This window comes from Artemia sp. Qi Xiang Cuo, chromosome 14 (assembly GCF_049724085.1).
Source record: "Artemia sp. Qi Xiang Cuo chromosome 14, ASM4972408v1, whole genome shotgun sequence".
Taxonomy (NCBI): Eukaryota; Metazoa; Arthropoda; class Branchiopoda; order Anostraca; family Artemiidae; genus Artemia; species Artemia sp. Qi Xiang Cuo.
In genome coordinates, this window is record NC_142807.1 from 30,119,688 (window position 1) to 30,141,960 (window position 22,273).

A 22,273-nucleotide genomic window follows, 5' to 3' on the forward strand; every position below is an offset into this window, starting at 1 on the left:
TGATAAGTTAAATAAAAAAAAAAACAGGCTATTTCAACTTAAAGTAAGAAGCTACATTAAAACTTAAAATGAACATAAATTATTCGGTATAGGGGGGAGGGCTGCCCCCTCGTCAATTCCCCGCTCTTTGCGCTAAATTTCACATTTTTGTTCCAATTTTTTTCAAGAACAACTCCTGAAACACAATTAAACATGTATATTTAGAATAACAAACTTTTTAAAGTGCTAAAATGCCCTATCGTAAAGAGCAAGGCATTGAGGAGGGGCAGCACCCCTCATATATGAAATAATTTCTCTTGGTTTTAAGTCTTATTGTTGCTCCTTACTTTCAACTGAAAAAACTTTTTTTTATTTAATTTCTGATCGTTTTTCAAATAATGCCGGGAATTGGACCTCCCACTTCCATGGTTAGAAGATTTCCCTCTCGAAAAATTCATCCAAGGAAATTTTCTCTGGCGTAAACCCCCCCCCCCCTCCCCCGGAAAATTCCATCCTCACTGAAAATTCCCCCTGCCAAATTTCCTGCAGACGATTCCGCCTGGAAAATTCTCCTTAGCCTACTTTCATTTGAAAAAAGACTTGTTTTTTATTTAATTTCTATTAGTTAGTTTGTGGCAGGCAAAATTCAAAAATATCTTATTGCCCCAGTTTACCTTCCTACTCATTATTGCAATTCTAGTTCCGATGTGCTCTTTGATATAGAGTCCCGAATTGAAAATTCAACTCAAGGAGAGAGAATTTTTTAAAATAATAAATTAGGAAGTTGTACCTTTTTTTTTACTACTCCTTGATAATACTGATGTAACTTATTGTCACTCCGAAATATGGATATAATTCGGGGACATTGAGAACCAACATAAAAAAAATGATTCACCTCAAAGTATAAAGAAAGATCATAGAAATATGATCAATAAAAATAATTCAATAAAAAATCAGAATGAGTCTAGAAGGTTCGTTCACGACTACATATAAGACAGTAAATGTTATACCACAGTTCTAAGAGTCACTTAAGAGATTTTAATAATCATCTCAAAAAAAAAAAAAAAAAAAATCAAATTTTACGAAGGATACTATCCAGTTTCCAGCTGCAGTAGCAATGATGACTTTGATAATAGTTTCAAAGTCCCTTCTGTGTTTTCATATGTCGTTAAGGGATTCGATATGTGTGACTCTATTGTTCTGATGAAGAAATTGGAAAGGCGAGTATTCCCACAAAAGTAAGGAGCGATATTAAAACTTAAAACAAACAGGATTTATTCTGTATATGAAAGGGGCTGTTCCCTCCTTAACGCCTCGCTCGTTACGCTAAAGTTTGACTCTGTCTCACAACTTTATTTTTAAGTTGTAATGTCGCTCCTTACTTCCAGTAAAAAAAACTTGTTTTTTTATATTTTTGAGCGTTTTTGAATTAATGCAGGTTTTGATTTCTGCTTACCTTACATGAACAATTAAAATGAAGTTTGCATATTAATTTTACTTGTTTGGCTAAATGGGTTTCTCGAAAGTTGTTTAATTTTATTGACGAACTTTTTATTAATAATAAATATACGTAAATTACGATTTAACTTAAGTAACGAACTTCTATATTCGTATATTTTTATTACGTATATTATGGGGGTTCGCCTCCCTAGTCAATACCTCAATCTTTACGCTGAAGTTAGAATTTTTTTTCGAATTCTGTAAGAATGACCCCTTAATCACAAAGGCCGTTAATTAGAATAAATAGCTCTTATGAAAGTACTAAAAAAACTTTAGCGTAAAGAGCGAGGTATTGACTAGGGGGCGAACCCGATCACATACATAATAGTTTCTGTTTGTTTTAAGTTTCGATGTTGAAAAGCTTTTCAGTTGAAAAATTGTTTTTTTTTAATTTTATTTCCGATCGTTTTTTTAAATAATGCTGGGAAATTCGGCGCCCTCTTCATAGCAATGTCCCTTCCCCCATGAAAACTTCTGGAAAGATTCTCCCACGTAACCCCCGACCCCCCCCCCACCTACAAGAAAAAATCCCCGCTGAAAACGTCTGTATACTTCCCAAAAACCAATACTATATATAAACATTGGGCAAAGTTCATAACTTGCAGCCCTTCCCCAAGGGACTGTGGGGGATTAAGTCATCTTCAAAAACATAGTTATTATATTTTTCGACCATTCTCAACAAAATGGCTATCTCAAAATTTTGATCGGGTGACTTTGGGATAAAAATGAGCGTGAGAGGGGACCTAGTTGCCCTCCATTTTTTTGGTCACTTAGAAAGGACACTAGAAATTTTTATTTCCGTTCGAATGAGCCCTCCCGCGATATTGTGGGACCCTTGGGTCGATACGATCACCCCTGAAAAAAAAACAAAAACAAATGAACACGCATCTGTGATCTTTCGTCTGGCAAAAAATACAAAATTCCACATTTTTGCCGATAGGAGCTTGAAACCTCTACAATAAGGTTCTCTGATACGCTGAATCTGATGGTTTGATTTTAATAAAGGTTCTATGACTTTTAGGGGGTGTTTATCCTTTTTTCGAAAATAAGGCAAATTTTTTCTGGCACGTAACTTTTGATGGGTGAGACTAAACGTGATAAAATTTGTATATTTGAAATCAGAACAAAAATCTTATTCTTTTGATTTATCGATCGGTATCAAAATTCCGTTTTAAGAGTTTCGGTTACTATTGAGCTGGGTTGCTCCTTACTTGCAGTTGGGCAATCCCATGGTCAATCAGTGGATCATAAAATGGAACGTGGAGTCCCATAGGTATTTCCCCTTGAGATCAATATTGTTCACGCTACGTGTCAGTGACCTTAACTTGGCCCTTGGTAGGCTTAGCTCTGAAGCTAATAGTTCTCAAAGGCAACAAGACCTCGATCAAGCTCTAACACTGTTTGCAGATGAGAAATTTTTTGCAGAGGCATCAACAACATAAGTGAAGTCAAGGATTCAAAAGTGCACGAAGGTCAATCCCTTGAAGGAAAACTATAAACAATCCCGCTGCAAATTCTTTCTTACACACCCAGGTTCCTTCAGTTCCTTTAGTGGGACTAAACCCAAGTTCTTTTAAGAAAAGAACGCACCCAAGTTCTTTTAGTTGCAAGTTCCTCTTTTAGAAAAGCTCAGTGTTGGATCTTACTGATTTTAGCGCCGTGACTTCTGAAAAATGTCACGGAATAAGAGTGGATGCTACTCGTAGTTTCCTAAATTATATCATCTGAAATCGCTGGGACTCTAGGGATTCATAGAAAGATAGATTATAATTTTCTATTTGAAATGCTTACCGTAACATTTTTCTCCGCCGTTCACCGTTGCTTTATTTACTCTTGTTCGGCGTGATATCTACTTCTCGAATACCTTTAGAGTCAACACGTGCTCTCAAATCTGGCCGTTCATGTTCTTAAGAATTGTGATACCCGGAGATCAGTTTAAGATAGTAGAAAGTAGAATACTTTCGTTTGATACATGAGAATTAATATTTTAACCAGTTTCAGGTCTTTTTTGTTACTTTCAAAATATCTTTTTGTTTTGACATACCGCATGAAAATGCACCAAAATGTTTGATTCGTATCATTGAGAGTAATCGATACGACTCTGCGACAATAAATTCTTCATTAGTCATACAAACATGTTAAGAGGTCTACAAGGTCTATATTTTAATTGTTAACCCTTCTATACGATAGTTCCTTGCTGCCCATCATTCAAGATTTTTTTTTTTTTTTATACAGAACAGGGTTTCAGGTTTTGATTTTTTCTAGATTTTTTTTTCAATCTGTAATTTTTTCTACTTGGAAAATTTACTAGCGATAGATTTATTTGGCTGTCTGGAGTTGACCGTAAAAACCATAAGGATTACTAGTGAATTTATTTTTTGTTACCTTATTTGTTTGCTGAATAAATATTCTATCTCCCTCAAGAAAATCATAAAGCAGCATATTAAACAGCCACATTTTCTTTTCACTTTAGAAAGTAAAGCACAAAAAAAAAACAGGTAAAATTGTACCTTTGTATATGTTAAGCAAGATAAGAGTCGATAAAAATAAGAAAGGGAACAAAACTAACTAAGACTTAATAGTATCAATATAATTTGGGTCAAACTACGATAGGTGAGACTATTTTACATTTGCAACCACAGCCTGTAGCACAGCTTTCAAAAGATATGAACCATTCCATGATATGCTTAGTATGACCACCATGTCCACAGACTAAACAGAATGTTGATGATCCTAAAAGATAAACATATAAAAAAAAAAAAAAAAAAAAAAAAAAAAAAAAAGCAAAAAAAAAGAGTGCGAAAAGAACAAAACATGATTGTGATTAGATTATTCATTTATGACGTTCTCATCATGGTTGCAGCATTTGTCGCAACCTAGTAAAGAACAAACTTTAGCCTGTAATAACCTAAAACCTATTAAAACAAAACTTTAAATGAGGAAGAAACGGCATTTGAAGATAATTCCGGAATGGTAACTATTATTTCGATTAGTTATAATGGTCGAAGTTTGCCGTTCATCGTAAGAACAGAGAGAGAGCACTCGAAGAAATATATAAGCCCTAAAATGTGAAAACTTCTGATATAACAAAGACCCTCTATATAGGTCCCATTTTTTACAAACGTTTTTTTTAATACATTCTAGGCGTTCGAGATAGAAAAATGGAGGAAGTAATGAAAAGTAAAATATACTGTTCTTTTAAATTCATTGCCAAAGCAAAACGTTTGAAGAGTAATTTTAATAAATATAAGCGGCCCTAGAAAGGCTTTTCTTTGAGAATGCTCATTTACAGCGAGGATTTAAGAAACTATCCTTTCCTAGCTGGACTTCTTCCGTCAACTCATTTAAACATTTGTCCAGATCTTTTGTCCACTGTTCATAATAAAGCAACGACTAATTCAAATATTCCTGAAAACATTCATAGGATATCCGAATTCTTTTGAAAATTACACATTCAATCAGGGAAAAAGTGCTCAAAGTATATAAGTTACCTCTTACTCCCACATGACAAAGAGCACACTGCAAAGCTATTTTTTTGCATCTTCTGCAACAGGATTCTTTGACAGCGTCTCTACAGACATTGCACTCGACAAAGAAATCAATGCCCATATGGTTTCCGCTTGGTACAGACTGAAACTTCAAAACAATAGCACGCTCATCCGGCATCTCCCAACGATAGAGGATCTCGGCATAGGCCCTTCGGATTGAATCATAAATAGAAGCTTTTCCTGGATCTAAAAGCCTGCAAAGACATTGATTAATTTGGGTAAAATCACTGTTATCTACATGACAAATCTTCAGGAATTTTCTATTTCGGATAAAACTTAGTATGCTTAGAAAACTCTTATTTCGGAAATAAAAGTGAATTAATATATAAAAAAAAGCAAGAGAAGGAGGATGGTAGGTTGGCTTCCTTTTAAAATCGACGAGCTCAACAGAAATAAATAATTTTGCATCATTATATGATTAACCGACTACCCAGCGTTGTTCGGAAAATTGCTGTCAAAACCAAATAGCGAAATACAATCCCTCTAAGTACTTGCCCACAGGTTGGAAGGATTATATAAATTACTGAAAACCAATTTCTACGCTCTCCTTTCCCACTCCCTTTGAAAAACTATATTATTTTGAATCACATCTCCATTTTATTACATCATTCTCCTATCATCCTACCAATACTGAAAACCATTTTTACAGTAAATTTCGGCCAAAATTCTTGCTTTTCAACCTGAAATAATAAAAGCAGCCTTTCCCTGCAGCACACCCTTTAATTATATATAAAAGCTACTAGATCTTCGAATTACTATTCCAAAAAGCATTATCGGGATATTCTACAACCATTGGTTCGATATAATCCCTCTTGCCTGGGAAAGAACAAAGAAATAAACACGTGCTTCGGTTCGTGGCTCGCTCAAATTTCAAAGCACCCTTCTTTAAGAAAAAATATGCAAGTTTCATGTTGTTGCAAATATGAGCTTTAAATCTTCGGCAGGGGTTCTTGGACATACTGAATTAGACAGCATAATTTCATCAGTATTACCTTTACTTTTGAGAGATTTTTCTCCTGCTTTTCTAAAGTAAGCATATAATCTTACACTAATACCGCTATAAGAGTAACTTTAAGCTGAATTACTTTTAAATACTCGGAATTGTCATAAAAGCAAGCGATCTTAGTAAAAATAACACCAGAAGATTCACAATAACAGAAAATATTACTTTAGAGGTTTCAAGCTCCTACCCACAAAAAAACAGGAATTTTGCATTTTTCTCCAGAAGAAAGATCAGGGATGCGTCCACGGTGGCTCATTCGCTCCTGAAAAGTCAAGTAGTCCATACTAGATGCATTGTTAACATGGACATTTATCCTAATGCTTTATTTAATTAAGTTGATTAACTCGATTTTTCATAAATTAAGTTCAATGATGTATAATTGTACATCAGCTGTCATGAAGGAGGGGCACAATGGGTAACTTTTTAGGGAGAGGGAACGGGCAGATGCCTCGAAAATTGCATTTTAATGCCCGAATATCTTAACTCTCGTTGTGCCTTCAGACAAATATAGATCGAGTTTTGGGGAAGAGCAAGAAAGCGAGGGGGAGCAGGGGTAGGTAGAAATTAATGGGGTGCTAACAGAAGCCTTATTTTTAGCTATATTAAATGGTAATATTTCTCTTCTCCAATTTATATTACAATGTTTCAATGTATTTAGACATATGTATAGAATGCATTTAAACACCAAAGAACCCTACTGTAGAGATTGCAACTTCTTTAAGACTTAAAACAGAAAGAAACTATTTTGCGTATGAGGGGTCCTGCCCCCTCCTCAGCCCCTCGGTCTTTACGCTAAAGTTTGACTTTTTGTTCCAATTCTCTAAGAACGAATGCTGAAACACAAAATCCGATGAATTAGAGCATGAAGCTTTTTTAAAGCACTAGGAAACTCTAGCGTAAAGAGCAAGGGGTTGAGAAGGGAGCCCACCCCTCAAACATGGAATTATTTCTTATGATTTTCCGTTTCAATGTTGCCCTCTTACTTACATTAAATAAAAAAAAACAAGTTTTTTTCAACTGAAAGTAAGGAGCAACATTAAAACTTAAACCGGACAGAAAAAATTACGAATATGACGGGGTTTCCCTCTACTCAATACCTCGCTCTTTACGCTAAAGTTTTCTTAAAACTTTTAAAAGAGCTTATTATTTTAATTAAACTGCCTCTGTGGTTCATGAGTCGTTCTTAAATAACTGCAAAAAAAGACGAACTTTAGAGTAAAAAGCGAGGTAGTGAGGGGAGGGTGACCCTCCTCATATACTTAATAATTTCTGTCCGGTTTAAGTCTTAATGTTGCTCCCTAATTTTAGTTGACTAAAACTTTTTTTTTAATTCGATTTCTGCTCGTTTTTTAAATAGTGCTGGGAAATCTGGCCCCCCGCCCTGGAAAATTCCCTTCCCCCACGAAAAATTTCCCCTGAAAAACGAAAAACATCTGTGTACTTCCCAATAACCAATAGGCACGATATGTCAAGACATCCTTGTCTGCGAGCCAGCCCCCTCCTGGAAACGTAAACCAGAAGGACAAAAGAAGAACCTGTGGCGAAAATTCAAGGAAGACCTGGAACCGTGAGGAGGATTCAGGAGAAACCGACGGAGATGGGACAAAGACTGGCTGAAGCCCGCCGGAGAAGCTGCAGCCGACAGGTCCAAGTGGTCGTCGGAAGTCATCCTAAGATCCTTTGGTGCCGGGCAGAACAGTTCATCGTCTGGTTCCCGCCAAAAGTAAAGTAAGCAATAACCAATACTATATGTAAACATTGGGCAAAACTCATAGCTTGCAGCCCTTTCCCCGAGGACTGTGGGGGGTCAAGTCATCCTCAAATATATAGTTATTAGATTTTTCGACTTTGCTGAAAAAATGGCAATCTCAAAAGTTTGATCGGACGACTTTGAGGAAAAAAATGAACGTGGGAGGGGGTCTAGCTGCCCTCCAATATTTTTGGCCACTTAAAAAGGGCACTAGAACTTTTAATTTCCGATCAAATGAGCCCTCTCTCGATCTTTTGAGGTCAATGGTTCAATACGATCACCCCTGGGACAAAAACAACAACAAAAAAACAAATAAATATACACACCCGTGATCTTTCTTCCGACAAAGAAAATACAAAATTCTACATTTTTGCACGTAAGAGCCTGAAACCTCTACAGTAGGGTTCTCTGGTATGCTGGATCTGAGGGTGTATTTTTTTTTAAATCAATAGAGGTTTTGGGGGTGTTTTGCCTCTTTTTCGAAAATTAATTGAATTTTCTCGAGCTCATAACTTTCGATGGTTAACATCAAACTTGATAAATCTCATATATTTGGAATCGGCTTCTTTTGAATCAGCTGATTCTTTTGATGTACCTATTGATATTAAAATTCCGTTTTTTAGAGTTTCGGTTACTATTGAGCCGAGTCGCTAATTACTTACAGTTCGTTAGCACGAAATGTTTGATATGATACAGCGTGTCACGTTACGTAGTCTCTGATATGTAAGTATTAAAATATTCTATGAGTCAAATTCCAGTCGAGCATTATTTGTTTGCCCTACCCGCTATGAAGTGGTAAGTACGATACAACCTCTAAAATTGTGATCAGTAAATGAACATCATTGAATAATTGATCAGCTAATAAAATCAGGGAACCTTGTCACTTTCTAACTTGTTTTTGAAATAAGTTAAATACGGCCTTTGGTTTTGGGCGAAAAAAAAAAAACAAATTTTGGAATTCAGCTCGCATAAAACCGAGGGAAATAAAAAGAAAAACTTACTTGCAGTTTCTTTCATGTTCTTCTTTAACAGGTGAAACAGCATTTCCTGGAGGTGAACTTTTAATTTCATCAAAACTTTCTGACCAAGAATTTGAGCGGCTATGCTTGATAATGCCATAGTTCCAGCCTTCTAGAGACGTATCACTTGGATGTATTGTGTGATACGCAGACTCACCGACCTAAATTATAAAATACAATATCTAAGGTAATTTTTAATAGTAGTAAACAAAGTCTAATGCAAGGTTCGAAATAAAGTGTACACACACCACAGTCTAGGAGGGCACTAGTTGCATTTTTTTTTCATAAAGTAGACATCTATGTATCAGTATCTAAAGTCGCAGGGATAACAGACCTAAACCTCTATGCCATCTATTTAAATAATAGCCAACTAATTATTCGTTTTCTTCTAAAATGATCCTAACTATATTTTACAAAATTTCCTTTACACTCGATGGTTTTCCAAATAGACAAGTTCAATTGAGCGTCAACTAGAATTGACGATCTCAATCAAAAAGATTTGATTGAGCGTCATCAAATCTTTGCAAATTATCACGGAAGAAGGATAAAATATTTTACTTTCTTGCATATTTAACAGAGTGCCATGTAATAGATAGAACTAGTTGTAAAAGGAAGGTATACATATACACTTTCCTGCTATGTTACTGTTAACACCGGGATTAGCGATCTTTTGCTTAACGTAATGGATGTCTCACATCCTAGTTAGATGTACCAAATACAACCCCGCAGAGAGAGACCAGAGGGAACGGTGTCCGGAAAACAAGGTAACGTTGAGAAAATTTTGCAAACGGAGTTACTTGCTTTAGCAAAAGATTTTTTTATCAAAATGCTTTCGTCAATGGAATTAATATCGATGTTTCTCTGTATCTCTCTTAAGTGAGAAATCAGAGACTATATATTTCCTTTAAATCTATGGCTTCTGTTACCCAATATGCGATACCCTTGTCATTCAAAATTACCGTCACCACTTGAATGTGAACAAAAGGCTGGAACAATTGAGAAGAAGATTGGTCTGCACAGAATTGAACTTTCGAGGATTTTTCGTTTTGTTTCTTACTTAAGAGGTTTACCGAGTTCAACAAGCCAGACCTGGAACTGCTGACGAGTATAGCAAGCTAAACTTGGCTAACAATGGCATGAAAATTTATAAAAACCCTTCCTAAGATCCCACAAACCTTCTTTTCCAGAATAAAAAGTTAATAAAAACTTCAGCATGTCACGACATCATGTTCTTTTTTGTCACAATGTTCTGTTCAATTTTTCACTCAAAAGCAGTCTGAAGGGTAGAATATAAAATGTTTTAGGATGCTTTAATAGTAGTGTTATAGCTCTATTGCATATTTGGTTGTTCCTTTTGATCTTGATTTCAGTTTCTAGTTTTATCTTCTTGTTTTGTTTAACTATTTTAACTCTACATTGTACGCACTTTTTTGTTGCTTTAATTTCTGTTTTTTCTTCGTTGTTGGCGTTGACGTGGCTTTGTTGATTATACCAGCAAAATATATGCGGTTCATTTTTTTCTGTGAATTTCGCTGACCTTAAACGCGTTTCCCTGGTTAGTCTTTTTCTTTGGAGTTTTATTAATAAATCTATCCATACAATTTATTTTTGACATTAAACTGTGAAGCAAATTTGGAAACTGTGAAGCACTGTGATGCAAAAACTGGAATATAATGAAATATGTTCCTAACTGAATTGATGCTCGACGAATCAAACCAGTAATGAGGTGATTTTTACCCTTATTGTCCAAGCTAAAACTTGACAAAAGGAGAAAAAAAGGATTTGAAGACACCTAGATCCTATATCTTCATACATATTAACTTCTCTAACTTTCCCTTGGAGATGTAACTCTGGGTACTACGAGCCACTTAATACAGAAAAAAGATAGCACTGTATCATGAATTATTTATTTTTAATTTTTATTATTTATGTTTATTTTTATTAATTACGAATTAATTATTTATTAATTAGTTATTTCTTTTTAGATAGTAAGAGTTGAGCTTCAAGCCAAAAACTTTATCGAATTTTTCCAATTTAGCAGGATAAAAACAGCATACTATAGGAATAATACGCTTTTGAATCTTCGTACTTGTACAAGGATACTTAATAGCAAAACATAATCCATATGCCTCATGCAACACTACTAATCATCGGAGATTAATACATAACTACCAAAATGAATTTACAGGACTACATAACGCTTTCATTATTCGCTTTTGGCTAAAAAGTCACGTTATGATTAATCTTGGTTTCTTTAGAAAACCTAATATGACACCTCTATTCTTCCTAAAATAAAGGCTTTAAGATTAAAACGCTTTGTTTATTGTAAACGATGCCATATTTTAAACATTTTAAAACGACTGATACAATATTTCTCAAAGAATTTATGGCACCGCGACTGACTCATACGAGTTGGAAGAGCCCTGCTTTACACAGAAAAATCAAATATTTTAGGTATTGCCTTTTTCTATTCCCATAAGAAGATACCATGGATTAATGTTTCTTTGCTGCTTAAACCTCACAGCGTTCCAGATGAAATTTTGAAAAAGGGGAGGGGGGAGAGCAGAGATTAATGCACAGACAAAACGGATGAGCCAATCAAATCTTACACAATGTCACCAGTCAAAAGTTGATTACTCTTTTTTCGTTCTTTTTGTTGGCGTTTCTATTTTTTGTTATTTTTTGTGTTCATAAAATAGGAAATAGCAACTTTTATAACAGAACAAACCAAATGAAGAATTTCATTTCATGCGAAAGAGGAGAGACAAAAAATAATGTAAATGACTTTGTAAAGAATTAAAAAAAAATAAAACAATGCAAACGACAAAATTTTAAGCTTGTGCTTCAAAGCCGATATTATAATCAAGTAAATAAATCATGCACGTTAAGCAAAAAGTAGAAAACGGAGAGAAAGATTATATAAAGGACATTGGACATAGCACAGATGAATACAAAAGATAGCAACAAATAAACAGCATTTGCGGCTAGCTATCCATAAAAATACCTTAAAGCTCCATCCTCCTCGGTGAAGAAGCTAGAAAATGAACAAAACTTAATTGTATTTTAGCAAGAATAAAAAATTCCTCTTCAAAGTTACAGATCAGAATTCAACAAGAATCGAGAAACGCCGTGCATGGAAAATCTCTTCTGCACTAGAAAATATTTCATACAAGTATACCTACTTTTTCAAATAATTCATTTAAAACTAATGGTAAGATAAACTTGTCTCACACCATTTTCATAGGTCTTTCTACGGCATAACACATGCAAAGGGTTATCAAACCTTGTGGCTTGTCACTAGTGTTTCTTTTAGAAATGCCCTTTCCTGTAGCAATTCCTAGCAATCCTTGATTTTTTTTTATTTGTTGCCTGGTTAGTCTTGCTCAACTATTCTTTAAATTCCCTTTTTATGATCAAATTTTTTAAAATCTGCGCATAAAAACGTGCCTAGGGTAAACATTTTTGCATGTTTAATTATCAAACAATATTGATTAAAAAGCAAAATTGAGACACTGCACTCATTAGATTTACCTTTTAGTATATATTTTTTAAATTAATCTATAAGACTTGGAATATTTAGTCTTATGCCGATATTCTTGTTCTCGAGCTGCCCGAGTGACAGCCCGAAAAATTCCAATCGTTGATGTTCCTGCCATTCCTTATGAGAATCCAAAAAAAAAATACAAATTGGGCTTCCATTAAAAGAAGAAAAAAGAGTGTACTCCAGTTTTGTGCCATGGAAAAATGAGGAAACAAACGTAAATGTTTATTTCCCACCATTATAGAGAAAAGAATGAAAACAAATACGTTTTTTGATCGAGTTTGATAATAAAATATAATCTAATGATGGTAATAATGTATGACAGTTTGATAATATATATATATATATATATATATATATATATATATATATATATATATATATATATATATATATATATATATATATATATATATATATATATATATATATATATATATATATATATATATATATATATATATATATATATATATATATATATATATATATATATATATATATATATATATATATATATATATATATATATATATATATATATATATATATATATATATATATAATATTATGCTACTATAGGAAGGCAGCCCATAATAGATAAATCAGCTAGGAACAGGGTTTTCAGCCCGAAAACGCCCGTTAAAACATACCAAGCCCAGAAGAATTATCCATTAGTCAGAATCCCGTGCGAATGCTGTGTCGTTTACTAGGCTATAACTTTAACGAGGGGCGCCCCTTCTCAAGTAGGAATAGAGTTTAGTGCAAGGTCTCCAGTCTTGCAGGTACCCCAAAAGGGTCGAGGCAGCCATTTGCAGAGGCCGTTTTCCATAGATCTGTATCTTACGCCGTGCCGCAGTTGTCCTCCTATAGAGGATCCTCCTACAATGGTGTTCTGCATCACCATGCAATTTAACGCATTACTGGGAGAAGGTTTGTGACACATGGGACGTGTGGACATACCAGTGGGCCCTTTTGAGCGTACATTTGAGGGGCCTTCTTCCTCCTCCGTCGGTATTTATGACCCCTGGCGAGGGTGCCTCAGTTTCTATTATGCACCCCCAGGGACAAGGTCCTCCTTGGTCCGTGCCTCCTGTGGAGGTACCCTACATATCTGTAGGGCGTTCCCCTATCACCACCTGGGGACACGCTGAATGGCCTGGGGGAGGCCAACTAATGTCTAGCCTAATTTATTGATTCAATTCAACATAAGCTTGTAAAACTAATGTAACACGAATGTCTAGCATAATTTATTGATTCATTTCAACATTAGCTTGTAAAACTAATGTAAAATTAATGTCTAGCCTAATTTGTTGATTCACTTCAACATTAGCTTGCAAAACTAATGTAAAACTAATACCTAGCCTAATTTATTGACTCACTTCAACATTAGAATGCAAAACTAATGTAAAATCAATATCTAGCCTAATTTAATGATTCACTTCAACATTAGCTTGTAAAACTAATGTAAAATTAATGTTTAGCCTGATTTATTGATTCACTTCAACATTAGCTTGCAAAACTAATGTAAAACCAATATCTAGCCTAACTTAATGATTCACATCAACATTAGCTTGTAAAACTAATGTAAAATTAATGTCTAGCCTAATTTATTGATTCACTTCAACATTAGCTTGTAAAACTAATGTAAAATTAATGTCTAGCCTAATTTATTGATTCACTTCAACATTAGCTTGTAAAACTAACGTAAAACCAATATCTAGCCTAATTTAATGATTCACTTCAACATTAGCTTGTAAAACTAATGTAAAATTAATGTCTAGCCTAATTTATTGATTCACTTGAACATTAGCTTGCAAAACTAATGCAAAACCAATATCTAGCCTAATTTAACGATTCACTTGAACATTAGCTTGTAAAACTAATGTAAAACTAATATCTAGCATAATTTATTGATTCACTTCAACATTAGCTTGCAAAACTAATGTAAAACCAATATCTGGCCTAATTTAATGATTCACTTCAACATTAGCTTGCAAAACTAATGTAAAACCAGTATCTAGCCTAATTTAGTTATTCACTTCAACATTAGCTTGTAAAAATTCAGATGTTTTTACTGGGAGATTTTAACGCGCAGGTTGATAGAAATAGGGTAATATGGTACCCTAGCCTAGGTAAATTTGGTGCAGGAAAAGAAAACAGTAATGGATACAGACTTTTGCAATTTTGTAGGTATAACAATCTAGTTATAACCAACACGGTGTTTCGTCATAAAATGGCTCTTAAGTTAACATGGTATTCACGTGATGGTAATACAGCAAACCTTATTGAATATGTTATTGTAAACCGAAGACTGGCAGGATCAATACAAGATACTAGGGTATATAGGAGTGCCGTTATTGATGTTAAGAGTAAAGATCACCATCTAGTAGTGTCAAGGGTTAATTTAAAGCAGAAATATTGGAAGGGTAACTACCTCCCGGGAAGTTATGATGTTGATAGACTCCAGGATAAGAATTTGAGAGAAACTTTCCAGGAACAGTTGAATATTAAACTTGAGAGTTTCAAATTTGATAATGTGGAAGATGGTGGGAATAAGTTTAGAAAACTAATTTTTGAAGTTGCTGAAGGTGTCTTAGGAAAGAAAGCTAGAACTGCAGCTAAGAATATTAGTGATAAAGCTTTATGTTTGATAGAAAGGAGAAAGGACTTGTACAAGAATTACCTTAGTGATAGATCATATGAAAACAAAAGGAATGTAAAGAAAGTGGAGAAAGCATTAAAATATGAACTAAGGAGATGTGAAGTAGAGGCTATGGATAAAATTGCCGAGGATCTGGAAGATGCAGCTAGAAGGCATAATGGTAAAATATTGTACTGGCATGTTAACAAATTCTGAGAGAGTAATTAATGCGGACTTGACCCAGTTAAAGATAGGAATGGGACCGCAATTAGTGATAAGGAAAAACTAAAGAGAGATGGGCCGAACACTTTAAGAGTTTGCTAAACTGAGATAGACTTTCAAGAAACTGTATAGTGGGTAAAGAAAAAGCGTATGACACCTTGGTTGTGAAAGAAGTAATATATCGCGACGAAGAACTAGTAGCAGTACTGAAAGGACTAAGGATCGATGAGGGCCTCTAGACTGTGATTGCTATAAAAGATTGTATTAAAAATTATAACGCGGAATATAGAAATAAGTTCCTGGAGATTACAACTTCGATTTTTGAAAAAGGGGAAATATCTAGCGATTTTAGTAAAACCTTAATTAAGCCACTTAATAAAAAAGGTGATAAAAGTGAGTGTGGTAATTATCGAGGGATTATTCTGGTCTATGTAGGTAGGAAATTACTTAGTAATATGATACTTTTTAGACTGAGATATGCCGTAGACAAAGTTTTAAGAGAAGAGCAGTGCGTTTTTAGAAAAGGTAGAGGATGTGTCGACCAAATTTTAACTCTTAGGCTAAAATTTGAAAAGGGCTTGGGATGTAAAACACCTTTTCCTCTAAGCTTTACAGATTACGGGGAAGCATTCAATTTTATACACAAGGAAATTATATCAGAAACCTTGCCCATGCTTTACATACTGGGAATGGGCAATTAAATTATTAATTTTTTGTACGAGAGTAATACTACTGCGGTTAAGGTAGGAAATGAGGTTAGCAGCTGGTTTTATATTAAATCAGGAGTTAAGCAGGGTTGTGTTCTATCCCTTTATATGAATTATTTTCATGGACTTTGTCTTAAGGAGCACAGGAAAGGCAATAGGAGACCAAGGAATCAAATGGGGAGGAAAAAGTATCCTGGACTTAGATTATGCTGATGATTTAAGCATCCTAGATGAAAATGTGAGCAAAATTAGTGAAGTTTTAGAGGTTTTGCGAGTTCAGGGTGCTAGGATTGGTTTGAAAATTAACGTTAAAAAGACTAAGTCACTAAGACTAGGAATAAGTGAAGATGATAAGGTAAAGTTGGGTAATGAAAAGGTTGATCAGGTGGACAGCTTCACTTACCTTGGTAGTATTATTAGTCAAAATGGTGGGAACAGTGAATATGTTAAAAGCAGGAAAGCCAAGATTCAGGGTGTTTTTTTCACAGTTAAAAAAAGTTTTTGGGAATATAGAAGTCTTTGTACAAAACAAGATTAGAATATTGGAAGGTTCACTGGTTACATTGTTCAAATGTAAATCTGTACCAGGTGCGCTCTAAATCGCAAATGGAGATTTATTAGATTTTTTCCAGAGAAATTGGTTAAGGATAGTTCTGGGTACCCGGCTGACTCACCGTATTCCAAACAATAGGCCATACGAAAAATGTGGTTAAATACCGCTCTTTAGGGCTATAATGAAGGAGAGGTTTAGGTGGCTAGGGCACGTTGTGCGGATGAAGGATGACAGATTGCCGAAGATTGTTCTTTTCGGCCAACCGTCTAGGGCTAAACGGAAAGCAGGTCGTCCTCGTCTTGGGTGGGACGACGTCATATAGAAACATTTAAAGGAAATGGGAACTCATTGGCGGACGTAAAAAGGGAGGCTTTGAATAGATTGGGATGGAGGAGGAGCGTGCGTATCTGTGTTGGCCTCAGGCGGCTAGGTGCTGCGGTGAGTTGTTAGTAGTAGTAGTATATATATATATATATAATATATGTACATGTACATGATATATGTATTCATGGAAAGCTTAATATTATTTTTATTATGAGCAAAGATTCACAACCCTGTGTAAGAACTTTTCCGGTATTGAAATTCAAAAACTTTAGTGTCACTTCTTCGGCAATAAAGATAATGAGGAAGAAACTTCATTTTTCGTTTTACTTTACTGTTATTATTTTCTCTTCACAAATCTATATTCTATAAGGCTTATATCCATAAATTTTAATACACTGGCCGTTTTCTGTTAAGAAAAAAAGAAATAAAAAAGAAGCAGTTGTGATCAGGCACGTACGTAAAAAAAAGAAAGGTTAATGGGTGCCAAAATCTAAAAAAATAAAACTATTTATGGGTTTGATTTTCCGGAGGGGAGGTGGGGCAGCCAATCGGTATGTCTAATTCCTCGGTAATCTCTTTGATGAAAGCTGTGTTTCAAAGTTCATATTGATTTGACTAAAATAGCCTACGAGGAGTATCGGTATTTTTTCCTCGGAAGATATTTCCTCTGAAAAGAACTGTTCAAAGAACTAACCTTGAAAACCATTAAAATCATGGCCAAAAATTCCACTAGAATTTTCTAAGACAATAATTACAAGGAAAACATGCGAAAAAGTAGCAAGACACTTCAATGATCTGGGTTTGACTTGTTTACATATACAGTTTTTTTTTCAACAATAGTTGCTAGACTCGTAGTAATCTACAATTAAATAAAATCAACTAAGTGACATTTTGACGTTGAATAAACCTTACGAATATTTTTTGGCTAATATAAAAAAATATCAGTAAAAGTCGAGGAAAATATAAAAATTTTATTTGTGGATGTGCTCCACACAAAATATAGACGCAGTTTACTTTTCTGAGGGGCACTAGAGAACATGAGATGATGTTTTCAAACAGTTCGTGGTAACAAACTCTAAGTAAGGAGCGAACCGGCTCAATAGTAACCGAAACTTTAAAAACAAAATTTTCATACAAATAGAAAGGCTACATCAAAATAATCGTATTTTTATGCTGATTTCAAATATATAAATATCATCAAGTTTAGTCTTACACATCAAAAGTTACGAGCCTGAGAATATTTGTATCATTTTCGAAAAAAGGGGGAAACAGCCCTTAAAAGTCACAGAATCTTAATGAAAATCACATCATCAGATTCAGCGTATCAGAGAACCCTACTATAGAGGTTCCAAGCTACTATCTGCAAAAATGTGGAATGTTGTATTTTTTTTTGCCAGAAGAAAGATCACAGATGCGTGTTTATTTTTTTTTTCAGGGTGATCGTATCGACCCAGTGGTCCTAGAATATCGCGAAAGGGTTCATTCGAACTGAAATTAAAAGTTCTAGTGCCCTTTTTAGTGACCACAAAATTGGAGGACAACTAAGCTCCCTCCCACACTTAGTTTCTTCCCAAAGTCACCCGATCAAAACTTTTAGATGGCAATTTTGTTCAGTATAGTCGAAAAATCTTATAACTATGTCTTTGAGGATGTCTTAATCCTCCACAGTCCCCGAGGGAAGGGCTGCAAGTTGGGAACTCTGGCCATTGTTTACATATAGTATTGGTTATTGGGAATTATACTATACAGAAATTTTCAGGGTTTTTTTTCCGGTGTGTGTGAGGGGGGGGGGGGGGGTCGGCAAAAGAAGGTTACGTGGGAGGATCTTTCCATGGAAGAGTTTTTCATGGGGGAAGGGGATTTTCTATGCGCGCCGGATTTCCCAGCATTATATGATCAGAAATAAAAAAAAACAAACAAAAAAAACAAGTCTTTTCAACTGAAAGTAAGGAGCAACATTAAAACTTAAAACGAACAGAAATTATTACGTATATGAGAGGGTTCGCCCCCTCTTCAATATTTCGTCCTTTAGGCTAAAGTTTTTTTTAGTACTTGCAAAAGAAATATTTATTCTAATTAAACGGCCTTTGTGATTCAAGGATCATTCTTAAAGAATTGGAACAAAATTCAGATTTTAGCGTAAAGAGTGAGGTATTGGCGAGGTGGGCGAACCCACTCATATACGTAATAATTTCTGTTCGTTCTAAGTTTTAATGTTGCTCCTTACTTTAAGTTGAAAAAAAAAACTTGTTTTTTTTATTTAATTACCTGTTAAAACGAAAATCAACTGACACTACAACTAAAATACTCGAAATTCAAGTGCTTTTCATGGCTCATTGTAGCAAAAACCCACCTTTGAACAGTGGGATAGCTTATAAAAAAAATTCGTACGATTTTTTCTTGACATAGGGTATTTTAGATGTTCCAATTAAGTAGAATTAAGACAAATTTATACAAATCTATAATTCCTGCGATAAGGGCTTTCAATATTCAAAGTTTACGGAAATCAGCAACTTTTTGGCAAGAAATAGACAAACAATGAGCTCCATTTGCAATATTCTAATATATTCTATGGATATTGCATAAATCTCTGAAAAGGTAAACTCATTCATCGATTTGGCCTCTGGAGGGAATTTGTTGGAGATGAAAAATTGGTAGTTTATTAAGGTGAAAAATGATGAACCAAAAATGACCAACCGGCTCGGAGTAGTGTGTCGACCCCGAGCCAGATCTCTTTCGTGAGAGTAAAAAAAAAAAAAAAAAAAAAAAAAAAAACACTGAACGATGTCTCAGAGGGGCACTGTGCAAACAATTAATACATAAAGTAAGCTAAAGCCAAATATTTTCGTTAATTGTCATTGCTCTTTTCTTTCGGTGTCCATTAAAATATAAACTGAAATTTGAAAAATTTCTGGTCTATCACTTGAACATTTTCGCTCACAATACCAAGAAGACTTTAATAAGAACAGAAACCAAAAATTATCCGGGCAACGATGCTTTTAGCACATGTATTGTCTAGACTGGATATAAGGACCTGTCTAGGATTGTCTTTCTTCTTGATCGAATGAAACGTTTCCAGAGTTCGAAAAATTCTAACGAGCCAACAGACCCAACATTGATTTGGATGTATTTCTGGCAACGCAGCAACAAATAATTATACTATACCACCATCAAATTCTGGTGCTGAAATTCTTAGAAAAACATTCAGTATGCGCTCGTATTGCAGGGACTCCCAGGTTACTCTTTTATTGTTCCAATAAAAACGTGTAAATTGACTTCTGTTTAATGCGTAGAAACAATTAAAACGAACGCATAAACTATCCCAAGTGTCATTAACTCTCCATTCCCTCCGTTGCCTCAATAATAGATTATAAGAAAAAATAAGGACTAAAGAAATGTTTAATTTTTATCAAAATTTATTTTTTGTAGATTTAACAGTTTTAGTACTTATGATAAGATTAGATTTTTTTTTCTAAAAAATGGCTATCACAAACCCAAGTGTAAAAAAAAATACAAAATAAACAACCAAACATAAGTCTGGAATTTTTGTTCCAGAAAGTCAAAAAGGTTCTATAATAACAGTTGTCAAAACAGTGCAAAATGTCAAAATAGTAAAAAAAAAATTGTGGAATTAAAAAAAGAATAAGTTGAATTAAATTAAAAAAAAACGTATAAGGATAATTTCGTCTTGCACTAAAAGCTAAAAAAGAAATAAATCGAAAGATAATTAAATTTGTAAATTAAAAGTTTAACAGTTGTAAGGTAAAAAGAGGAGAGGGGGACTATGACGGAAAACTATGATTTGAAACCTTTTATTTTACGGAAGCCAATGGAAGAAATCAGTTACGGAAGAGTGAATTCTTTCTTCTTTAAATTTTTTTTAGAGCTATAGCAAAGGAAGACACTTACATTTTCTTACCACGCTCAATGTTCTCAGCTTTAAAACTGAAATTTTGCCTATGAATCGTTTCATCTTGGAACATTGAAACTGACGTCGATTTTCAAAATGAAAAAAATTGTTTAATTGCCTAGACCTATGAAGAAACACAAAATAATAGCATAAATATTAAATATTAGTATACTTATACAGTGGCTTTAGGGGCATGCCTTTAAAAATTGCTCGAAAAATCTCCCAGGAAATTTGTACATTTTCGATTGGCATAAACGAGTTCCCCTTTTAATGCATTAGCCGTGTCGCCCTCCCCCCGATGGATGTTCTTTGATTCCCCACTTTTCTAACGTTTCGACTTGTACGCATCCATGCGTAAGAGTATGCAACTTAGCCATTCTTCATATCATTCAATTGTCAACGAACCTTTAAAACTTCGACAAAAAAACACATACCCAAACACGGATTATAAGGAACTTACGTAAAAAACACATACCCAAACACGGATTATAAGGAACTTAGGTAAAAACACATACCCAAACACAGATTATAAGGAACTTACGTTAAAATTATTTGACGCTGATAGGTTCTTCATCTTTCGACTTAAAAGGCTTTCAGTTTTGCTGCCAAAGACACAGCTTAGCATTGCTGCAGTTTGAACATCGTTGATTTTGACATAGTGACTTATTCTGTAAAGGGCATAATGAACATTAGAAGACTTATTTTTATAATATGATGCAAAATTTTCAAAACAAAACATTTTTTGGTGGTAGACAAGTCAAAACAAAATATTTCATTTTTTCTGTTCTTTTTATTAATGCTGTTAAGCTATGGTTTTCACACACAAATTATGTAATTTTGATTCTTTTTTTTCTCCATTCTTCTTTAATGGTCGACAGTGGGATAAGTGGTATCAATCCTAGTTAATTTTTTTCAGTGGACCTAAGTGACTTGAATTTGCCCATTATAAAATGAACAACTCCCAACCAAGCAACTTTTCTTTTGGTTCGCTTCTCGTAGCAAAACTTTTGCAAGCAAGTACCTTTGCCCTAAAAACATAAAAAGAACTAAAATTTTGATGAAATTCTCAACATATTTTATAAAGTTGATATTTTCAATCATTATATTACATTGAAATAATTTCATTATCATGATCGCATTCCTGTATACAATGTTAAAAGATGAAAATAGTTCTTTACTTTAAAGCTAAAATTGATAAGATTGAGTGTCGAGAGTCAAAAGAAGTTAAATTAATTATTTTTCTTTTCATGACGTTTCTTTTATGCCCTGGGGGCATATATGGTTCTTATAGAAGGAATATTCGTATAAACTTCAGAAGGGGCTCATTTGACTGGAAATTGATTGTTCTAGTTCACTTTCAAAAACTCCGGCGTCGGAGCAACCCCCCAGGGCCCGAGAAAGGCGTTGTAAGTTATGCCCTTCGGGCATATATGGTTCTTATAGAAGGAATACTCGTATAAACTTCAGAAGGGGCTCATTTGACTGGAAATTGATTGTTCTAGTTCACTTTCAAAAACTCCAGTGTCGACGCAACCCCCCAGGGCCCGAGAAAGGCGTTGTAAGTTATGCCCTT

The 22,273-nt window shown here is 34.4% G+C and overlaps 1 protein-coding gene across 7 annotated transcripts in view; it reads right to left on the reverse strand.

Moving 5' to 3' along the window:
* Positions 1-3,893: 3,893 nt before the first annotated feature.
* Wdr59 (WD repeat domain 59) overlaps positions 3,894-22,273 on the reverse strand; it is a 162,613-nt gene continuing 144,233 nt past the window's right edge. For 6 of the 7 annotated variants that reach the window (XM_089100170.1, XM_089100169.1, XM_089100168.1 and 3 more), the window contains 5 exons: positions 21,242-21,368; positions 11,804-11,833; positions 8,782-8,960; positions 4,971-5,221; positions 3,894-4,212 (listed from right to left, as the gene is read on the reverse strand). In XM_089100170.1, the coding sequence (XP_088956296.1) occupies positions 4,079-4,212; positions 4,971-5,221; positions 8,782-8,960; positions 11,804-11,833; positions 21,242-21,368 (721 nt within the window). In that variant the 3' untranslated portion in view covers positions 3,894-4,078. The remainder of the gene's footprint in view (positions 4,213-4,970; positions 5,222-8,781; positions 8,961-11,803; positions 11,834-21,241; positions 21,369-22,273) is intronic. The other variant, XM_089100171.1, reaches the window with a different exon arrangement.